At 30.3% G+C, this 18,549-nt stretch overlaps 2 protein-coding genes across 2 annotated transcripts; both read right to left on the bottom strand.

The window, feature by feature from the left end:
- Nucleotides 1–418: 418 nt before the first annotated feature.
- LOC129915988 (uncharacterized) lies at nucleotides 419–949 on the bottom strand. Its single transcript, XM_055995739.1, has 2 exons — nucleotides 847–949; nucleotides 419–771 (listed from the first exon to the last, which is right to left on the bottom strand). Exons 1-2 carry the CDS (start codon nucleotides 857–859, stop codon nucleotides 500–502), a joined length of 285 nt encoding a protein of 94 aa, XP_055851714.1. The 5' UTR covers nucleotides 860–949; the 3' UTR covers nucleotides 419–499.
- An 11,524-nt stretch (nucleotides 950–12,473) lies between these two features.
- LOC129915451 (uncharacterized) lies at nucleotides 12,474–12,999 on the bottom strand. Its single transcript, XM_055994994.1, has 2 exons — nucleotides 12,869–12,999; nucleotides 12,474–12,796 (listed from the first exon to the last, which is right to left on the bottom strand). Exons 1-2 carry the CDS (start codon nucleotides 12,879–12,881, stop codon nucleotides 12,519–12,521), a joined length of 291 nt encoding a protein of 96 aa, XP_055850969.1. The 5' UTR covers nucleotides 12,882–12,999; the 3' UTR covers nucleotides 12,474–12,518.
- Nucleotides 13,000–18,549: the final 5,550 nt, after the last annotated feature.

Genomic DNA, 18,549 nt, shown 5'->3' with positions numbered 1-18,549 from the left:
TTTTGTTTTTGGAACAAATGAATTTTTTCAAACTAATGCCATTTCTTTAAAAATCAATATTTCAAAAAATTCTTACGAACTTCATTGGTGAATAGTATTGTTAAGCTCCACACAAAATTTCTCCGACTTGGAGACTGAAGGCTTAGAATTTCGTTTCAACTTAGTTAGAAGGAATTTACGATAATTTTCTTAGTCCCATCCGAACTACAATTTTTCTTCTTAAAAAGTTTTACCTTATCTACCTTACCTTAGCATCTGCTTAGTTTTATAGAAGCAAAATTGTTGTTTGGAGTGTCCAAATCAGATAGCATTGTAATAATTTTTAAACATCCTCGTGGTACATATTTACTTACTTATATTCTTCTTAACTATTTGCTTTAGACTTATGATATTATTTTTACAAATTAACTGAATTCAATCACTTTTTATGCAGAATTAATTTATTGTCAACATAATTTTGCAGCCATTTTAGTACATTTTTGAGAATTATATGATGTATTTAAGGATTACTTGGTGGTTCAACTGGATCCAACCAAGCCCAGAGTTCCCAATCGACACATTTCTTTTCAGAATCATCCCAAGCTGTCATATCAGGGCATTTTTTACTGGAAGCAGCTACATTTTTCTCCTCACACACCCAGTACGATGTTGGATCCCATAGATTTCTGTAATTCTTAACAACCAACTCTGTAGCGGTCTTACATCCTGGTTGACCATTACCCAAAATAACAGCCATTGAAACACCAATGGTCATCAAGAAAGCTACAGCAACTAAAATGAAAAAATAAAAAAAAATAATTTAAATCACAGGAACTTGAAGATACAAAATTGATCTTTTTAATTTACTGCAAAGTTTCATTTTGTCGTTCGATCAAGTGAAAATAATACTAAATTACTTTAGTTAAAAATTGTCTGTATTTATAGTAGAATTTTGTTCCTTCAAACTTCAAAGGAAACAATGAATAATGTATAAACATCGATAAGAGATATAAACTCAAGAGGTTTAAAGAGTCACAAAGCGCCTTCAAAAATAAGACACAGAGACACTTAAGTTTTGTTTATATTTACTTATAAATTATTAACCTTGCAGATGTTTAACAATATTTACAAGTTATTGAACATGAAAAATTAAATTGATTTCTTGTCTTGTAGAAAGTGGTAGATTATAATCAATGGGAATTCTACGCTGACCGTCATTCATATAATTGCAATATCTGAAAAATGATATGGTTGCAGTAATAATTTATTTATATTCACTGTTTTCGGGACTTCACATCTTTTATCTGTTTCATTAACTGTTTACTGATCTTATGGACTCAACCGCTTAAAGTTTATGTGTATGCTTAAGTTAAAGAAAATTATAGTATAATCGGAACCTAATTTTATTTTTTTTTTTTTTTGTACTGTGGCGGGTAGAACTTCTTAAAATATTTAAATATCTAGAATCCTTTTTCTCAAAAGTTACAACACCGCATTGAACCTTAAGAAAAAGTAACCGTGTGGCAATAATGTAGAAGTTCTGCATTTCTTGCAGTCCACTAAAAACTTGTTTAAAATTGAACTGAAATACAAGCAAGCAAATTGCGGCACAAAATAATGGCTTTTACGATATAAGTTTTTTTCTTTTGATGGTGTCATTTATCGATTCACAACTTTTTGACTCATAACTGCTAAATGGTAGTTAAATTAACCTACTTTTAGGCGCTGTAACTCTGCAAATATAACTTTAAAAACGAAAAGTCTAAGATTTATCATGCTCAAACGGTGACTGATCGAGGTACCTAGCTGATGGCGTCACAGGATGTTTGTTTTTACGTCAAGGAAAAGAACAAAGAGTTGACGTACCTTACTTTGGCGGACACTTTGTGGCGGAATCAAAAAAAATTTATCTCATTAATTGTAGCTAATTAAATGCTAATTTGTTGCGCAAAACAAAATATAAAACCGATTTAATAATGTTTTTTATTACGATTAATCCTTAAAATATGTTTTTCTTTGAACTCAAAATGAATTTTTAGATCATATCGCCTCATTTAAAAAAAAAAATAGTCACAAAAAATATAATTTAATAAACCTATTCTTTCTTTTTTCTTCTGATATCTTAGCCAATATGTTAATTTTCCAGTGGTTAGATAATATATGAATAAACCTTAATTCTCAAGATAGTAATTAAGTAAAATGCAAGACTGGATCGATAGTAGAAGCCCTCGTAGTTCAAAGTACATAAATATATAACTTTGAACTACGAGTCGTGCATTTTACTTACTTACGATATTGAGAATTAAGATTTCCGTTATCCCACATGCATGGTTTTGACTATGACTTTATAATTTTAACGGCCAGTGAACAAAATTTCACTTGTTTTACTATTGAATCGATGATTAAATTAGAAGATATTTTTAGGGACACTGTGACGTATGAGTACCTTTTTTTTTTTAATAAACGACAAGTTGACCTTTGTTAACCATTCTCTGACCTTCATGTTGAACTACATGTCCACTTAAGAGCTTAAAATAAAATAATTTCAACTATTGAAACCGACGCTATACTGATATTATTTGAAAAAAAAAACCTATGTATGTCCGTCGAGTTTAAACTAATGCGTGCAAGAGATAGTTTTTAAGTAACACCAAATCTTTCATGAGACAATAAATTTATAAAGTATAGTTCCTTCGTGAAGTCATCATGAAGCATCTGCTCCCGATTTAAAAAAAAAAACACTAAAATTGATATAAAAATGGGAAAATTAAATAAAAATTGTGGTTTATTTAACAGAGATTCAAGACATTTTGTCAACATAAAGTGTTTTATTTGTTAAATTCAAAACTATCAACAGCTGCAAGAATTCAGTGATGGTTCTTTAATAAAACCAAACATTCTCTTTATGCTTTAAAGGTCTTCTCAAAAAAACATAGCTAAAGTCCTCAGAATTATTTTTTTTTTAAATAAAAGCTAAGCCAAACTGAAGGATAACATGAGGTAGAAGTTTATGACTTAAAAAAAAATAAAATAAAAAAAAAAAAGAAGAAAAGTAAAAAAAATATGTTTATAGAGGAAATATACGGAAACGTAGGTTCACCTTAAACAAAAAAATAAAATGAAAAAAAAAAAAACTCCACACATGCCGCATGATGAAAATTCTTTAACAAAAAAGATGAGAACTCTTGAATAAAACTCCTTGGCTTGGATCTCTGAGTTTTTTGTTTGGAATTTTATTTTCCTCATGAAAATATTTGAGAAAAACTTTCATATATTTGCCTTCTTCTTCGTTTATCTTAGTCGTTATTATTATTTTTATTGATTTTGTGAAGGAAGCCATAGAGTTTGGTCGTCTTTGTTCTGAAGTTTTTTTTTTTTAATTTGTTTTTATGTTTGATCTTTAACTTTAAGGATATCGACATTTGAGAAGTTTTTTTTGTATTTCTTATAGTTTGTAGCATCTAGTTTGGCAGTGTAATAAGTTCTTTTTGTAATGTAGGTACATGATTTCTTATTGTTTTCATGTATTTGCTTAACTGGCTTCAATATTGTTTTGTTTTTCTTTCATCTCTCGATAGGTGTCAAATATAATTTAATTAAAACAAAATTTTTAATTTAATTTAATCAAAAAAAAATAATACATCAGCGAATAACAAATAAAAACAATGTTTTCTTAGAGACTGCATCTTCATCTTCTCAAAGATGAATGGTTATTTTTATTATGAATGATTTTGTTCAGCACTCCAAAGGAAAAAGATGTTGGGATCGATGGAATACCCTCAGAAATTTTGAAAAAATTCCTTAATACGTTTTCAAAAACAAAAAATTTTAATTTTTTTTAATCCAAAAATTTGTGTTTTTAAATTTTTTCTTAATTAGTATATCTTTAAGATTAGTAAATTGATCAACAACGCAGTTTTATGGCAGGTAGTATAAATACTGGTTTAAAAAATATTTTTTTTATTATTTCAAAAGTATTGTCTTACTTGCGGCAATATTTTTATTTTTTTAATTTGGAGCTTATTTTGAGAAAAACTTTTTTAGTGCTATTTTGTTCCTAAAAAAAAATTTAAATTTTCAGCCCTAGGAAATTACCAAAAACCTTAAGTCGGCTTAGACTGCAGCTCAAGACACAGACAGACAGAATTAGTGCATTCGTTATATGATGTCTAATTATTAACTCGAGTTTCATTTTTTTCCGTTTCCTAAAATTGTCCTTTAGTACCGATATAGCAAATAAAAATCAATAGATTATTTGGTCGGCGATATAAATTTAATTTATGAACTTTTTACGAGTGTCTAAAAAAAATGTTACGCATACGCCACAGTGACCTGCAAATGAAAGAAATCTTTTCATTTACAAAACTTAAATTGGAATCTATTTAGTCATTTAAATTGATTGAAATTTCAAAATGCAGCCTAAAAATTGAACAAACCATGATTTCGTCATAATTTGCTCATGAACTTTCGCGAACGTATTCTGAATCACTTGCATTCTCCTTGAGTTTGACTTTTTCTTTTTTTATATTTTGTCTGGGCTCAACTCAATAATAATTTTATTTTTACAATAAAGATGGCTTTCTTTATAAGAACTCATCAATCAATTAAAAAAAAAATAGGCACGTTATCCTAAATAAATCTTATCAAATGATGAATTCTCATTAAACAGAAGACAATTATTTTTCTAATCTATATAAAAAATAAACGATAAGCTATTTTGTCAATCGTCTTTATGTAGGTATTACGGCATTGACTATTTATTTATATCAAAATTCTCTTATTATCTTGGAAATAAATCGCTTTTAAATAAAAAAAAGAACCTTCCTACAATTTCGAATCATGCCGATTAATTTATTGCCAAAAATTTTAACAACAAATACTTAACCAGTTCAGTCATCAAGAAGTACTAGGTGCTTCCAGGTAGTTAGAAGAATACTTTATAAAGCATATTTGATTTCATTCAGCTACATTAGACATTCCTAAAATGTTTAAAGGTAATTTTAACTAGAACTTATTTACATGTTTATTTTTTTAAATTCATTTTTTCTTCAATCAATTTAAGTACTGATATCCTTTGCTTTTGTCCTTTGGATCAGTGGTGTTATTTGTGAAAATTGTCTTTTCACTGATCAGACATGGGGAGATATAGATCCAACCAAAATCATCTATTGCAATTCAAAGACAAACGAACCTAAAGAAACAAGTTGTCGTACAGGCACTGGGTACATAAGAAATGCCACCCTTTCAGGTTGTGTGAACTGGGAAGATTGGAATGATGACTGTATTTTGAGAAAACCAGTTCCAGAAATTAAGTCTTGCGAAGGATTAGAAAGTCCTCTACCCGTACAAGGAGATCCTACTCGATATTATTTGTGCAGTAGCGGCAGTTCTGAACCTGTTGTATTGTCATGTCCAAAGAGTAGAGGTTTTATTGCACATGAAGGATACATAGGATGTTTACCATGGAAAACGTGGAGAAACAAAACAGGATGTAATAACTAGATTTGTTAAACTTTTTGAATAAAAATATATTTCAGATGTGTTGCCAAAGGTCGTTTTTGCTCTTTATTTCTTAATAGGCCAGGGTCGATAATTTTTGAAACCAAAAAAAAATTACAGTAGGATGAAGGAGGTGAATATGATAAAAATGAAAGGAAAATAATAATATTACGGGCGAGCCGAGTTCGGGAAGTGGGTGGTTGAGTTTTTAATGGTAAAAAATGGTATATCTTGATTTCCGGCAAAACTACAGGTCCTATGGAAAGAATCAAAGAAGTTGTATGGCAAAGTAGGTAATAAAGAGATCTTCAACTTTTGTATTAACAATTTTTTCACCTAACCTCAAAATTTATGTGAAAAATTCAAATAACCAAGTTTTTGGGTTTTTATTTTTATAAAAACTTACCTTATTATGTCTCAAATACAGTGTAATTTAATTGATTTAATATATTCACTTTTTCACATTATTTTGACTTACTAAAAAAAAAACACCTTAATCTTCAATCGAAAATTCAAAATTTTCAATTTTCAATCGAAAATTCAAAATTTTCAAATAGTCGGTGGCCATTTTGTTCGTTGAAATCTTTAATTTCTGATAATGTAAAAAAATATACCTACAGTAGCGAGCAAAAAAAATGCAAACGAAAAAACTATAAAGAGTTTTGAACAAGAAGTAAGTTACCAAATTTAGCATATTGAAACTGTTTTATTTTCATTAAACAGAGTCAATTTGTGGAATATTTTACTCCAAAAGCATTATTTGGTCAAAAGTCTACCTAAATATGCGTTTTAAGACGAGCAAAAAAATGCAAATGTTTTTATTGTTTGCATTTTTTTTGCTCGCTACTGTACATTACTATACTAAAGTAAATTTTCTCAGAAAATGCAAAAATGAAAAAAGCTTGAATTTGAAATTTGTTTTAATCATTATGCACAATTTTGAGCTAGTTATTAAAAAATTACACTTTAATTACTCAAAAACCGTAAGATTTCATGTGAAATTGTTATATCGTACTTTTTTTGAGTTATTAACAGGGGCGTACACTCCCTTGGGACAAGCGGGGTGGCGCCCCGGGGCCCCCGACCGACCCCAGGGCCCCCACTGGAGACAATGCAGAGAAGGAAACTGTTAGCATGAATTGAGTTACGAAGTAAATTAAAATGTATTTGCAGGGTTGGGGTCGAAATTCTGTATGGGCCAAAATTCGGATTTCAAAATTATGTTTTCCAAAATTCTGTATTTTAAAATTCTGTAAATTCAAAATTCTGTATTTTAAGATTCTGTAAATTCAAAACTCTGTATTCTAAAATTCTGTAAAAACAAAATTCTGGATTTCAAAATTCTGTATTCCAAAATTCTGTAAATGATAAAAGAAAAATTGTTTTGATAATTAAAAAAAGTGCGCACTTTTTTTCATTATCAACACAATTTTTCTTTTATCATTTACAGAATTTTGGAAAACAGATCTTTGGTATTTTCTTTGCAGAAAATACTTTGAAGTAAAGTATCTCCCCAATTAATTTGCATATGGCAATGAAATACCTTGAATACCAAAATACGAGTAATATTTAGCCACGAATCTTCATTATGTACATATTTTATCAAATTGTTTTTTGTTATTTTGTATTTGTTTTTGTGTAAGGCCAGGGTTTATTTCTCTTTTTTTGTAAGGTCTTTTATTGCCATTTGCTGACACAAAACTGAAATATTTAAGTAGAACATAAACTCATATTCCCTAATTTTTCCTCTGCGTAGACTTCCACATAAGGTTTTATGTAGAACATAAATCCTTAAGTTTCGTTTTAGCAAACGGCTCTTATACATTGTTATACTTAATTTGTTAATTGAATATAAATTGTTCAACAGGCAAGATAAAAATGTATAAGTTTGGAATATACAGAATTCCAAAAAGCAGAATAATGGATTTGCAGAATTTTGAAAACATAATTTTGAAATACAGAATAATAGAAAAGCAGAACAATGGAATACAGAATTATGTTCATACTGAATTTTTTATTCAAATACAGAATTTGGGTCATACAGAATTTTAGAATGCAGAATAACGACCCGTTCCCGTATTTGAATCACTTCGGATACAAGGGGGACAAATTATGACATTCAGTGTAATGTATAATGCATTGGTACACACAATGTATATTGATTTAGTAAAAAGGTTACCCCAGGGGCCCCGAAAAAATAAATTGCTTTTTTAAAAGAAAAATTATAATTTTATCATAGGGCCCCAAAAAATATTACTTGAAAAATCTTTGCAACCACAAATAATACATTAGGGGCCCCAAAAAAGCAAACAACAACTTCAGGGCAGGGGCCCCAAAAGCCTTTACTTCAGGGCGTCAAAAAAAATTAAATAAAAAAAATTGTTTTTTAAATTAAATTACATTTGTTGATGGATTACTAAATATAACTTTAGGAGCCCCAAAAAATATGACTTCAGGGCTCCAAAAATATTATATGAAGGGCCCCAAAAAATAATTTTTCAGGAACCCCCTTAGTTGAGAGGCAATCAAATATTAATTTTGGGGCCCCAAAAATATTTATCAAATCTTCTGATGGTATGACAAATATTATTTATCCTCAAAAGCTATTACTTCAGTGGTTCAAAACAATCAAATGGAAAACAATATATATTGATTTAATAAAAAGGTTACCCCAGGGGCCCCAAAAACATAAACTGCTTTTTTAAAAGAAAAATTATAATTTTATCTTAGGGCCCCAAAAAATATAACTTGAAAAATCTTTTCAACCACAAATAATACATTAGGGGCCTCAAAACAGCAAAAAACAATTTCAGGCCAGGGGCCCCAAAAGCCTTTACTTCAAAGCGCCAAGAAAAATTAAATTAAAAAAAATTGTCTTTTAAATTAAATTACATTTGTTGATGGATTACTAAATATTACTTTAGGAGCCCCAAAAAATATGACTTCAGGGCTCCAAAAATATTATATGAAGGGCCCAAAAAATAATTTTTCAGGAACCCCCTTAGTTGAGAGGCAATCAAATATTAATTTGGGGGCCCCAAAAACTATTACTAAGGAGCCCAAAAATATTCATCAAATTTTCTGATGGCATGACAAATATTATTTGAGGATCCTCAAAAGCTATTACTTCAGTGGTTCAAAACAAAAAAAAATGGAAAATTAAATATCAATTCAGGGGCCCCAACATAAATACATCAGGGCCCAAAATAAAAACATTACGTTATTGGTGGCATTCCGAATATTACTTCAGAACAGAGGCACCAATACCTATTATTTCTTGGCTCCAAAAAAATTATATTATATTTTAGGGGCCCCTAAGCACTTAATTTTGAGGGCCCAAAAAAAATAAACTATGTTTGATGATGGAAAATCAAATGTGTACCTACATATTACTTAAGAACAGAGGCCCCAAGAAACTATCAATTCTAAGCTAAAAAAAATTTTATAGAAATTTTAAGTGCATTACGAACATATTAAAACATTAAAATAAACTTAAAAATAAATAAGCCATACAAAAAAAATGTATGGCGTATACGCACTTTTTTTTATATCAAAGGGGCCCCGGCGACTCAACGTACGCCACTGTTATTAAAATGCAAATTTTAATTAATATAGCTCAAAATTGTACAAAATGATTTTAAATAAATTGCACGACTGGGGTCGCACGTACTTGCTCTTATGCTTAAAGTAACTATAATGTTAAAGCTTTTTATTCAAGAAATTTAAAATTTGATATTTTGAAGAAATTTCATAAGTAGTATAAAAAAATTAAATCTGTTTTTATAATTAATTAAACTCCGTTTTAAATTATCTTAAAAAAAAAACAAATATGCCATTTTATTTCTTGTATAAAAAGGTATTTTTAGAAAAAAAATTTCGAAAATTGTAGGAGCCGTTTTTTAAAAAAATAATTTTTTATATATAAAAATTTTTTAACATTTTTCAAAAAAAAAGTTGGTATGCCATTTTGAAGAAATAATTAATTTACACATAAAAACTAAATTTCAAATTTTTTTATTGATTCGTTTTCAAAAAATTGATTTTTCAAAAAAAAATTTTGAAATATTTTTAAAAAAACCAAAAATGCGTTTTTTGAAAATTTTCTAAAATTTTAATATTATCTTTACTTACACACTTTTGTATAAACATTTTCATTTAAATCGGGTTAATGTTGTACGAGATATTCAGAAACGAAAAAAACCGTTCTATGACAGGTACCGTTAATAACCTTACAAAAAATATTTTTTTTATTTAAAAAGTTGGCTATTATGTGTAGTACTACACACAAAAATTTTAATCAAAATCGTTAGAGCCGTTTTTGAAAAGAATTAACTTTTCTATTTCCGTTATATGGCAGGTAGGTACCGTTAGTTTTGGTCATAAAAAAAAAATTTCAATTTCCCCTCTAGGGAATCACCAAAAACTGCTAACCACCAAGTTTGAAGAAAATCACTTCACTCGTTTAGTCTGCAGCTCCAGATAGAGACAGACAGACAGACAGACAGAATTGCCGGACCCACTTTTTTGGCATTCTCCATCATCGTAATGTCATGTAAAATTGTTATCTCGAGTTCGATTTTTTTTACGAATCCTAAACTTGCCCTATAGTACCTATATCGCAAGTAAAAATTTTCGAACTCAAGCTTTTTTCAGCTTTTGCATGTTCTGAGAAAATTTAACATAGTAGTAGATAATGTATATTTTTTACACCATCAGAAATTAGAGATTTCAACAAACAAAATGGACACCGATTTTCTGATAAAGCTGATATTTTGAAATGTGAATTTGCAATTGAAAATTAAGGTGTTTTTTTTATTAAGTCAAAATTTATGGTGAAAAAGTGAATATTTTAAATCAATTAAATTAAAAGGTAAGTTTTTACCAACTTCCCGAACTCGGCTCGCCTGTAATTTATTTTTCTTATCATTTTTATCATATTCACCTCCTTTTCCAATGGATTTCATCCTAATGTCTTAATGTTTTAATAAAAAGTCTTCATGTTATATATGGACTTCATGCAAAAAGTCTGACTAGAACAGACTTCATAAAAGATGAGTATCTATGAAATTAAAAGTCTTCATAATGTTATAAAGAATTTATTATGCTAGACTTTAAAAAGGTAAGAAGCCCCTTAAAATATACTCGTATTATAAAATAAAATGTATTCATGTATTAAAATGTCTGAGTTGAGGTTAACATAACGGCCATTCCATTTGCATTTTTATCACATTATTAGACTTATTATCAAGTTTATCTCGTTGAAGGAGCAATATTTTTTCTTGGAATTTGGTGGTTCTTAAGGACTCATGATAAAGTTAAAGTTCTAGAAATTTCTAGAAAATTAATTCAAAATAGCTAAATTATTAACAGACAAAGACGGTAACGGAGAAGGGGTATGGTTTGTTTCGCTTTTCTTATTTCGGTTTTTGGTTGTTTCGTCTAAGTCGATTCGTTATTTTATTGTTTCGTATTTTTGTCGATTAGTTTTTTATTTATTTCGTTTTTCCTTATTTCGACAAACTTATACTCTGTTTTCTTATGACTTCGTTTTTGGTTTATTTTGTTATTGATTACTTCGTTTTTTCATTATTTCGTTTTGGAATTAAGTCGCCTTTAGTTCACTTGGACTTTAATTATTTCGCCACTATTTGTTTCGCCAATTTTTTTTGTGGATGTTAATAGCCTAAGGGCGTTAAAATTCGCGCGAATTTTAACGCCCTTAGGCTATTAACATCCACAAAAAATGGCGAAACAAATGGTGGCGAATAATTCGCGTCATTTTGAGTGCCTGCTTACTTTAAAAATGCCCAAAAAAAGAAAAAAAAAAACAACGAATTCGTTACAATTTAAGGTAACAGATCTCTTATATTATAAGGATTTGCTTAATCTTAATCCAAAAGTCTGCAAAACCCAAAACAATCCACAAAACTGAAGACGGAATAACCAGATGCCAAAACAAACTAAAAGCGAAATGAACCTTGACGAAACAACTCATTGGACTTGTAATGAAAATGCGAAATAAATAAAAATCAAGAAGACACAAGGCGAAGTTTTAGTTGGGCGAAATGATCGAAATACGAAGTAAACGAAAACCCAAATAAAGGATGGCGAACTAATAAAAAAAAATTGTGTCAAAAACGAAATAACAGAAATCGAAGTAAAAAAGGCGAAACAATAGGCACCCCGGAGAAGTATTGTACGCGTCTTCTCCGTTACCGCTATATCTGTGAATAATTTGGCTACGTTTAATTATTTATTTGTGAAACTTCTACAATCTAGAACATCAACTTTATCATGAGCCCTTAAGGCCTACCAAGTTTCAAGAAAAAATATTGCTTCTTTAGCGAGATAAACTGGAAACAAGGTCAACATGTCTTCTCCGTTACTTTGGAATGGCCGATAAGTTACCTTTTAAATAACAATACCAAATCCTAGAAATATGCAGCCATTGTAAAGAGGAAATATTTGTTTTGGTCACATAAGGTGGCATATAACCAACGGCTATTTAGTGAACATCATAAATAAATTTAGATGAGAATATTTTCTTGTTTCTTACTTTTTAGAGCGTGATTTTGATGTATTAAAGTTGAAATTTCGTTATGAAGTACATATTTACAAACTTATCTCTGTACATTAAAACAAATTTTAAATTGTCTATAAATTTTGCCTCTAGAGGGCGCAATATTTGATTTTGTACAACTTCTTACTTTCATTAACCAGCGGACAAGCAAGACGTTTCCAACGATACCTCTTTTGTCAAATTGCGACAAGAAGCTTTAGAGTTTTTATGTCACAGATGAACAAACATACTTACTTCATAATACCGGTAAAACAGATAATTCTCATTTGCCGTAGTCAGGTTAGAAAAAAACTCATTTTTTGTTCTGTATTTAATTTAATGCAAATGTTTTTGTTGAGCAACGTAAATAAAACTAGTTAATAAAGTTAAATTTAATAAAATATTGTTTTGAAGATAGTAATAAAAGAGATGTCCATTTTCGTTTGTCACATTATGTTTTTATTCATTAGCCATACGGTTTTTAATAAGCACTTGATGGTGGTGCAACAGGATCCTCCCATTCCCAATCCTCCCAGTCGACGCACTTCCTAAGATTTCCTTGATATCCACCTTCTTCACAACGCATAGGTGAAGCAGGAACTCCTTTGTTTATGCACTTCCAGTAAGCATTGGCATCCCAGAAATTTCTATAATAAACCTGTCTCATTTCTATATCGGTCGCACATCCAGGACGACCATCCCGAAGATTGTTCGAACCAAGAGCAATGCCGATAATGGCGACAAAGAATATTGCCAAAACTTTAAAATAAAGAAATACAGGTTAGTTTACAAAATATCACCTCTGATTTTTTATAAGTAGGTGAAACTTACTTGATGCCTTCATTGTGGAACCTAACTTTAAAATTTAGCTCAATGCAAGTATTTATACTTCAATTTGTGCCAATTAAATGATATCTTATGTAAATATTTGAAGAAAATGCAACTGCAATTAATGTTTTAACATGACATTTTGAAGAGGTTTGTCCGAAGACGCAAAGTCAAAAGATAACATTGCAATCAATTATAAATTGTGTCTTTGATCTTGAAATCAAAAAAACAATAATTATGAAAGGTAAAACTAAAGTAATTTTTTTTCTTTAGTAATTAGAAATTGTGAGCAATGAGTGTTTATTTTATTTTGAAATTATGAAGAGTTTTTGATGATGCATTCCGTCTGATAATTGTAAAATTGCGTATGTGATTTATTCGCTTGCAATTTTCTGAATCATTTATTTATACAAAGTATATTTGCAACTTGCAAGCTTCAACAAGCTACACCTGCTTACACAATTTTTAAGCTACGGAACTGACATAAACCTTATTAATTAATAATTTTTTTTTTTTTGAAGCGTTTACCTAGTGATCCCTCTTGAATGAGCAGGGTACCGAAAAGAAGTGGCCAACTGTTTGATTTTAGGTTGTTTATTTTAGACATATTCTTTCCTATTTGCAAGTGTCCTGTATGTGTTAAGGTTTTTACAATTGTGGCTATGTCACAGTTTGTCAAAGTAGGTACCTACTCGACATTCGATTTGAAAAAAATTGTAACAGGCAGATTTTTGGTATACAGCTTGGTGTTAAGGTGGTTTGCAATCCTGAAGTTTCCTCTATCCGCTAGTCCCATTATAAGGGGTCAAAGGTTTCAACATTTTTTATTTTTAAAATAGTAGGTTTTAGACAAAAATTATGTTCTACACAATTGTAGCTGAGCTTATTTTACAAAAAAATTGTTATATAAAGTTTTTTACTTGCTCTATAGGGCAAGTATTGGTTTCGAGTAGAAAAAAAAAATTGAGGTTTTAATCAAAACCAACATTACGATGATGGAGAATATCAAAAAAGTGGTTTTCGTCATGCCGTCCGTCGGTCTGTGCGTGTGTGCGTCTGTGCGTCTGTGCGTCCATCTGTACATCGAGCTAGGGCCTAAACGGATGGATGGATTTGCTTGAAACTTGGTACAGATGCTTTTTACGCTATTCCCTAGACCCGTTTTTTTATTTTTTTAATATCGCCTTTTTAACGGATATCTCCCATATAACGTTTTCGAGGTATTGCAACTTTCTCGAAAACGGCTCTAACGATTTTGATCAAATTTGGTATACGTAATAGACTTGTTGATTCTAACAAAACTACGTTTTTAGTATATTGGTTTTTGATCATACGTTTTTAGTTTTTCTCAAAAAATGCGGCGAACGGAAATATGGCGTTGCCGTTTTTCAAAAATTGACATATTTTTTAAGTTCATAAATTTCATCACAGCTTAAGTCAATTTTGTTAAAAATTTACAGACATCATTTTGAAGTATAAAATATAAAAAAAAAAGGTTTTTAAAAACATTTTTGAAAAAAAAAAATTTGAATTTAATTTTTAAACTTTCGATTTTTTTTTTCTCGACACTAAACAAAATCTTAAATTTCCTATAGATATTTAAGATAAAGATACTGTGAACTACAAGAGCAAGTACGTGCGACCCAGTCGTGAATTTTTTTTTTGTATCATTTACCGTTAAGACATTACAACATTTCAAACTATCCCATGTAATATGATAAAAATAACAAATTTAAAAACATCAAGAAAAACATGTGCGAGTTTGAAATGATATAATTTCAAAACGGTGACAATTTTTTGTAAAATAACCTCAACTACAATTTTTTAGAACATAATAACCTACCATTTTTAAAACAAAAAATGTTGTAACCTTTGGCCCTTTATAATGGGACTAGCGGACAGAGGAAACTTCAGGACTTTTTACAAATTGTAAACCACCCCAACACCAAGCTGTATACCAAAAATCTTGAAAAAATCTGGTTCTTTTAAGAAGACATAAAACAATTTGCATTTTAAATTATCTTCAAGTGAGTAATGAAGGGCTTATTCTTCCATGGCCATTTTCTTCAATACCACTGTGACCTGGCGCCCAAATGATATCATAGTTGGATACTTGCAACTTGCAACTTGCACTATGCTGGATTCATTTAGAAGATGTCGTGGCCAAATTTATGAAGTCAATAGTCGCCTGGCTGGACAAACTTACAAACTTTCACACGTCAAAAGTCACTCCTACATGACTTTTGACGTGTTATGACCATTGCATCTGGACCGCAAATTAATTCTCTTTTATACCATATATAGTTTTTGGTATTCCGCCGAATGTTGCGGAAGTTTAAGGAACTATTCGGCCATATTCGCCATATTCGGCGACATCACTAGTTCCTACAACCCAACCTGCAAAATAATAATCACCCCTATCGAGGTATCCGTTCGCAGAAAAATCCGAAACGATAGTCCTTTCCGAACGGAACTTACATTTCTTTCAAAGTATCCACTTCTGAACAAAAAAAAATAAAGTATACAACCGCATTCATTTGACGCATTGTGTCAGCGTAATTTTTATTCAATAAGTAAAAATCCTTGAGTTGCTCAAAAGTCTTCTTAATTTTAACCAACCTCTCTTGCTGAGGCTTTGTCGCTGTTTTTTATTAATCTGCACTAAAAAATGAAAATTATATTTACATACCTACATATATTTATATTTTTTTCTGTGAAATTTCACTTTTCGAAAAGTATTCCGTAACCTTTTTGTGTCGGAGAATTTCCGATGAAATTTAACGCACAACTGTCAAAAAGTATTTGCTGAAAACACTTCATCGCAATGCGTTGATAGGCGCCATATGTTTCATCGGAAGATTCTCCGATAACTACGTCAATCGGAACGGATACCTCGATAGAAAATTCTCCGAATTCGAACAAATCGTTAAAAAAAAAAATTTTTCCGAACGGATACTTCGATAGGGCTGAATACCTTGAGGTTTTTTAAATTTCACTTTGAGGCTGTCTCCGTCTCCTTCGAAGAAAAAAAAATTCTAATAACTTAATCCATTTTCACTATAATGTAGGTACATCCTTTTAGTATCGCACGTCTGAGTGCTTACTAATTCAAAACTGCAATAAGGATAGCTTCTCAATGATTGAAAATTTGAAAAAAAAAAGAAAGAAATTAATTAAATAAAATCGCAATCTTAATTAACGATTTTCTTTTAAATAAAACCATTCCTTTTTCAAACAATTTTTTTAGTCACTTCAATGAGAGAAAATAAAATTTTTCTTCCATCCAATTGCAGACATCGGATAACAAAATGACCTGATAATGAATAAGAAATCGAAAAAAAGAAGAAAGAGCTCATAAAAAAATACTTCCCAATCATTGTGCGACTTTGCCAATGCAAGGCACAGGCACATTAGCAGGCACAAGGGAAGTATATCCTTATAGAAGCGATGACGGGAAACAATGAGAAATCAGGTTAAATGTAGATACATTCTCTAGTCTACCTACTCTCCATCGTTGACAAATCGAAGAAGGATATTCCCACTTGACTGAATATCCTTGCACATTCCACAATCACCGTCATTGACATCCCATTGCAAGAAGATAAACCCAACCAATAGATTTCCATCAGAATATAGTATATCTCCAAGTCGATGTGGAACCTTCCTGGTTGAAGGTGATACTGATTGTTGTTGGTATAACAGCTCTAGAGTAGCAGGAATATAGCAGAGCATCACTATAATAGCGGTATATGCACGTATCATGGGATAAATGTAGTATTCCGAGCTGTGGACTTTAGTGGCGGAATGCCGAAGAACCTCGTTAAGTCCTATCATGCACTTCCGTTGGACAATTCAATATTTCCTAACAAAGGAAACAATTTCTCTATCTCTACTTAATTAAATCACATGACTAGGTTGAAGGTTGTGGTTCTAAGAACTTGGGACTAGAAAGTGTATTCTGAGACACTATATAAAAAAAAGACTGACAGAATTCTTTAACTCTCAAGGTTTGCCCTAAATTCTTAAAAAGCTACTAATCTATTTTAACTTTAAATAATTTTATTTTACCAACAAAGAATTACGAAAAAAAAGAAAAGTTATATTTTAAGTCACTATTTTTTTAAGGATCCCATAACTTGCCCTTATAAAACCAAAAAAGGGGGTTTTTAAGTTCGAACTCGGTAGATAGGTGTTTGGGGGTCCTTCATGTGGCAAGAAAAAAATATGTTTTTTTTTTTGTTTCTACAAACTTTTCTAGTATATCTTTTGTTTTTTCATCTTCGATTTGTGAACAGGAAATTGTTTTTTCCTTAGTTTTATACTTTTTTTTTATTTTTTTTTGTTCCTTCAGATATTTCTAAAATTGACTCTCAGAAATGTTTTCTCTCTGTGTTTTTTGCTGTCAATAGCGGAGTTTTTGTCATTTATAAGCTTTGGCTGGACATCTGTTCATGGTTTTTCAATTTTGAGTCACTTGAGTGGCATTCGGACAGTTTGAAATAAAAAAAAAATTGAGATCAATATCAGATTGGGAGAAAGAAAGAATTGTACGAACTATGTCAATTAAATGATATTAATGACGATTGCAGAAGTTTTAGACGTTGTAGTAGACGAATATTGACTATCTGTTCTATGGCAAACTAAAACGAAAACTTTGATTGCTATCTGTTTTGCATAGATATGTACATATGAGTAGTGTTCGTACATCAACAAACATTTTATTTTAATTAAGAAATAAGATTTGAACTGAACCATTGCGAAAGCTTTTCTTCGCACTTCAACAAACAAAATTCATACAGCTTTAAGCATCCAAATTCACTTTGTTTGTTTTATTTTTTTAGTTGACTACAACTGAGACACCGATTAAACAACATAATTAGGTATTCTCAACTCTTTTATTAAAAAGAATAAAGTTCTTGGAAACTTTGTACAATTCTGATAAATTTTTCTCTGTCCAGGATCATCGACTTTGAGTAATTTTTTGATCCCTGATTTATTTTTGATCAAGAGTTCGGGTCAGAATCTTATAAACCGAATTTCGAAAACCCAAAATTTTTAAAATCTTAAATACCGGAATCCATAATCGAGAAACTTTCAGAATCTCGAAAACCCAGAATACCGAGAATCCAAAAACTCGAAAACTCAAAATTTCGAAGTCGAAATTCCGAGAAGTTGTATAAGATGAAATTATTTAAAGTAAAATAATTTCTCGGAATTTTGAATGGGGGATTTTAGGGTTTCAAGTTTTCGTGATTTTAGGATTTCGTTATTTTAGGTTTTCGGGATTTTGGATTTCCGGGACTTTGGGTGAACGAGAGTTTGATTTTCGAGATTCTGACCCCAACTCCGCATTGAACGTATTTTTGTGTAGAAATTAGAATTTTGAGGATCAGTTATGAACATCTCGAAACCAGCCTATTGCTTAACTAAACTGAATGACGTTGTCTTGGCCCACAAGCCACAATGAATTTTAATTCTTTCTCAATTTTGACTTTTTGTAATGAAAAAGGGTGACAAACTGATAACATAAAATTTTTTAAAAATGATGTATGGACGAAAGAAAATGGTATAGATAAGGAGAAAATCGATTATATTATCATTAGATTTCTATTAAGTACTAAAGCTTGAATTTTGTGTAAAGTACAATATTAATTTTTCCATTTTTTATTTTTTTAAATTATTGA

Source organism: Episyrphus balteatus, chromosome 3, assembly GCF_945859705.1.
Source record: "Episyrphus balteatus chromosome 3, idEpiBalt1.1, whole genome shotgun sequence".
Classification (NCBI taxonomy): domain Eukaryota; kingdom Metazoa; phylum Arthropoda; class Insecta; order Diptera; family Syrphidae; genus Episyrphus; species Episyrphus balteatus.
Note: the sequence above shows the minus strand (reverse complement) of the source record. Positions and strands in the feature narration are given on the sequence as shown.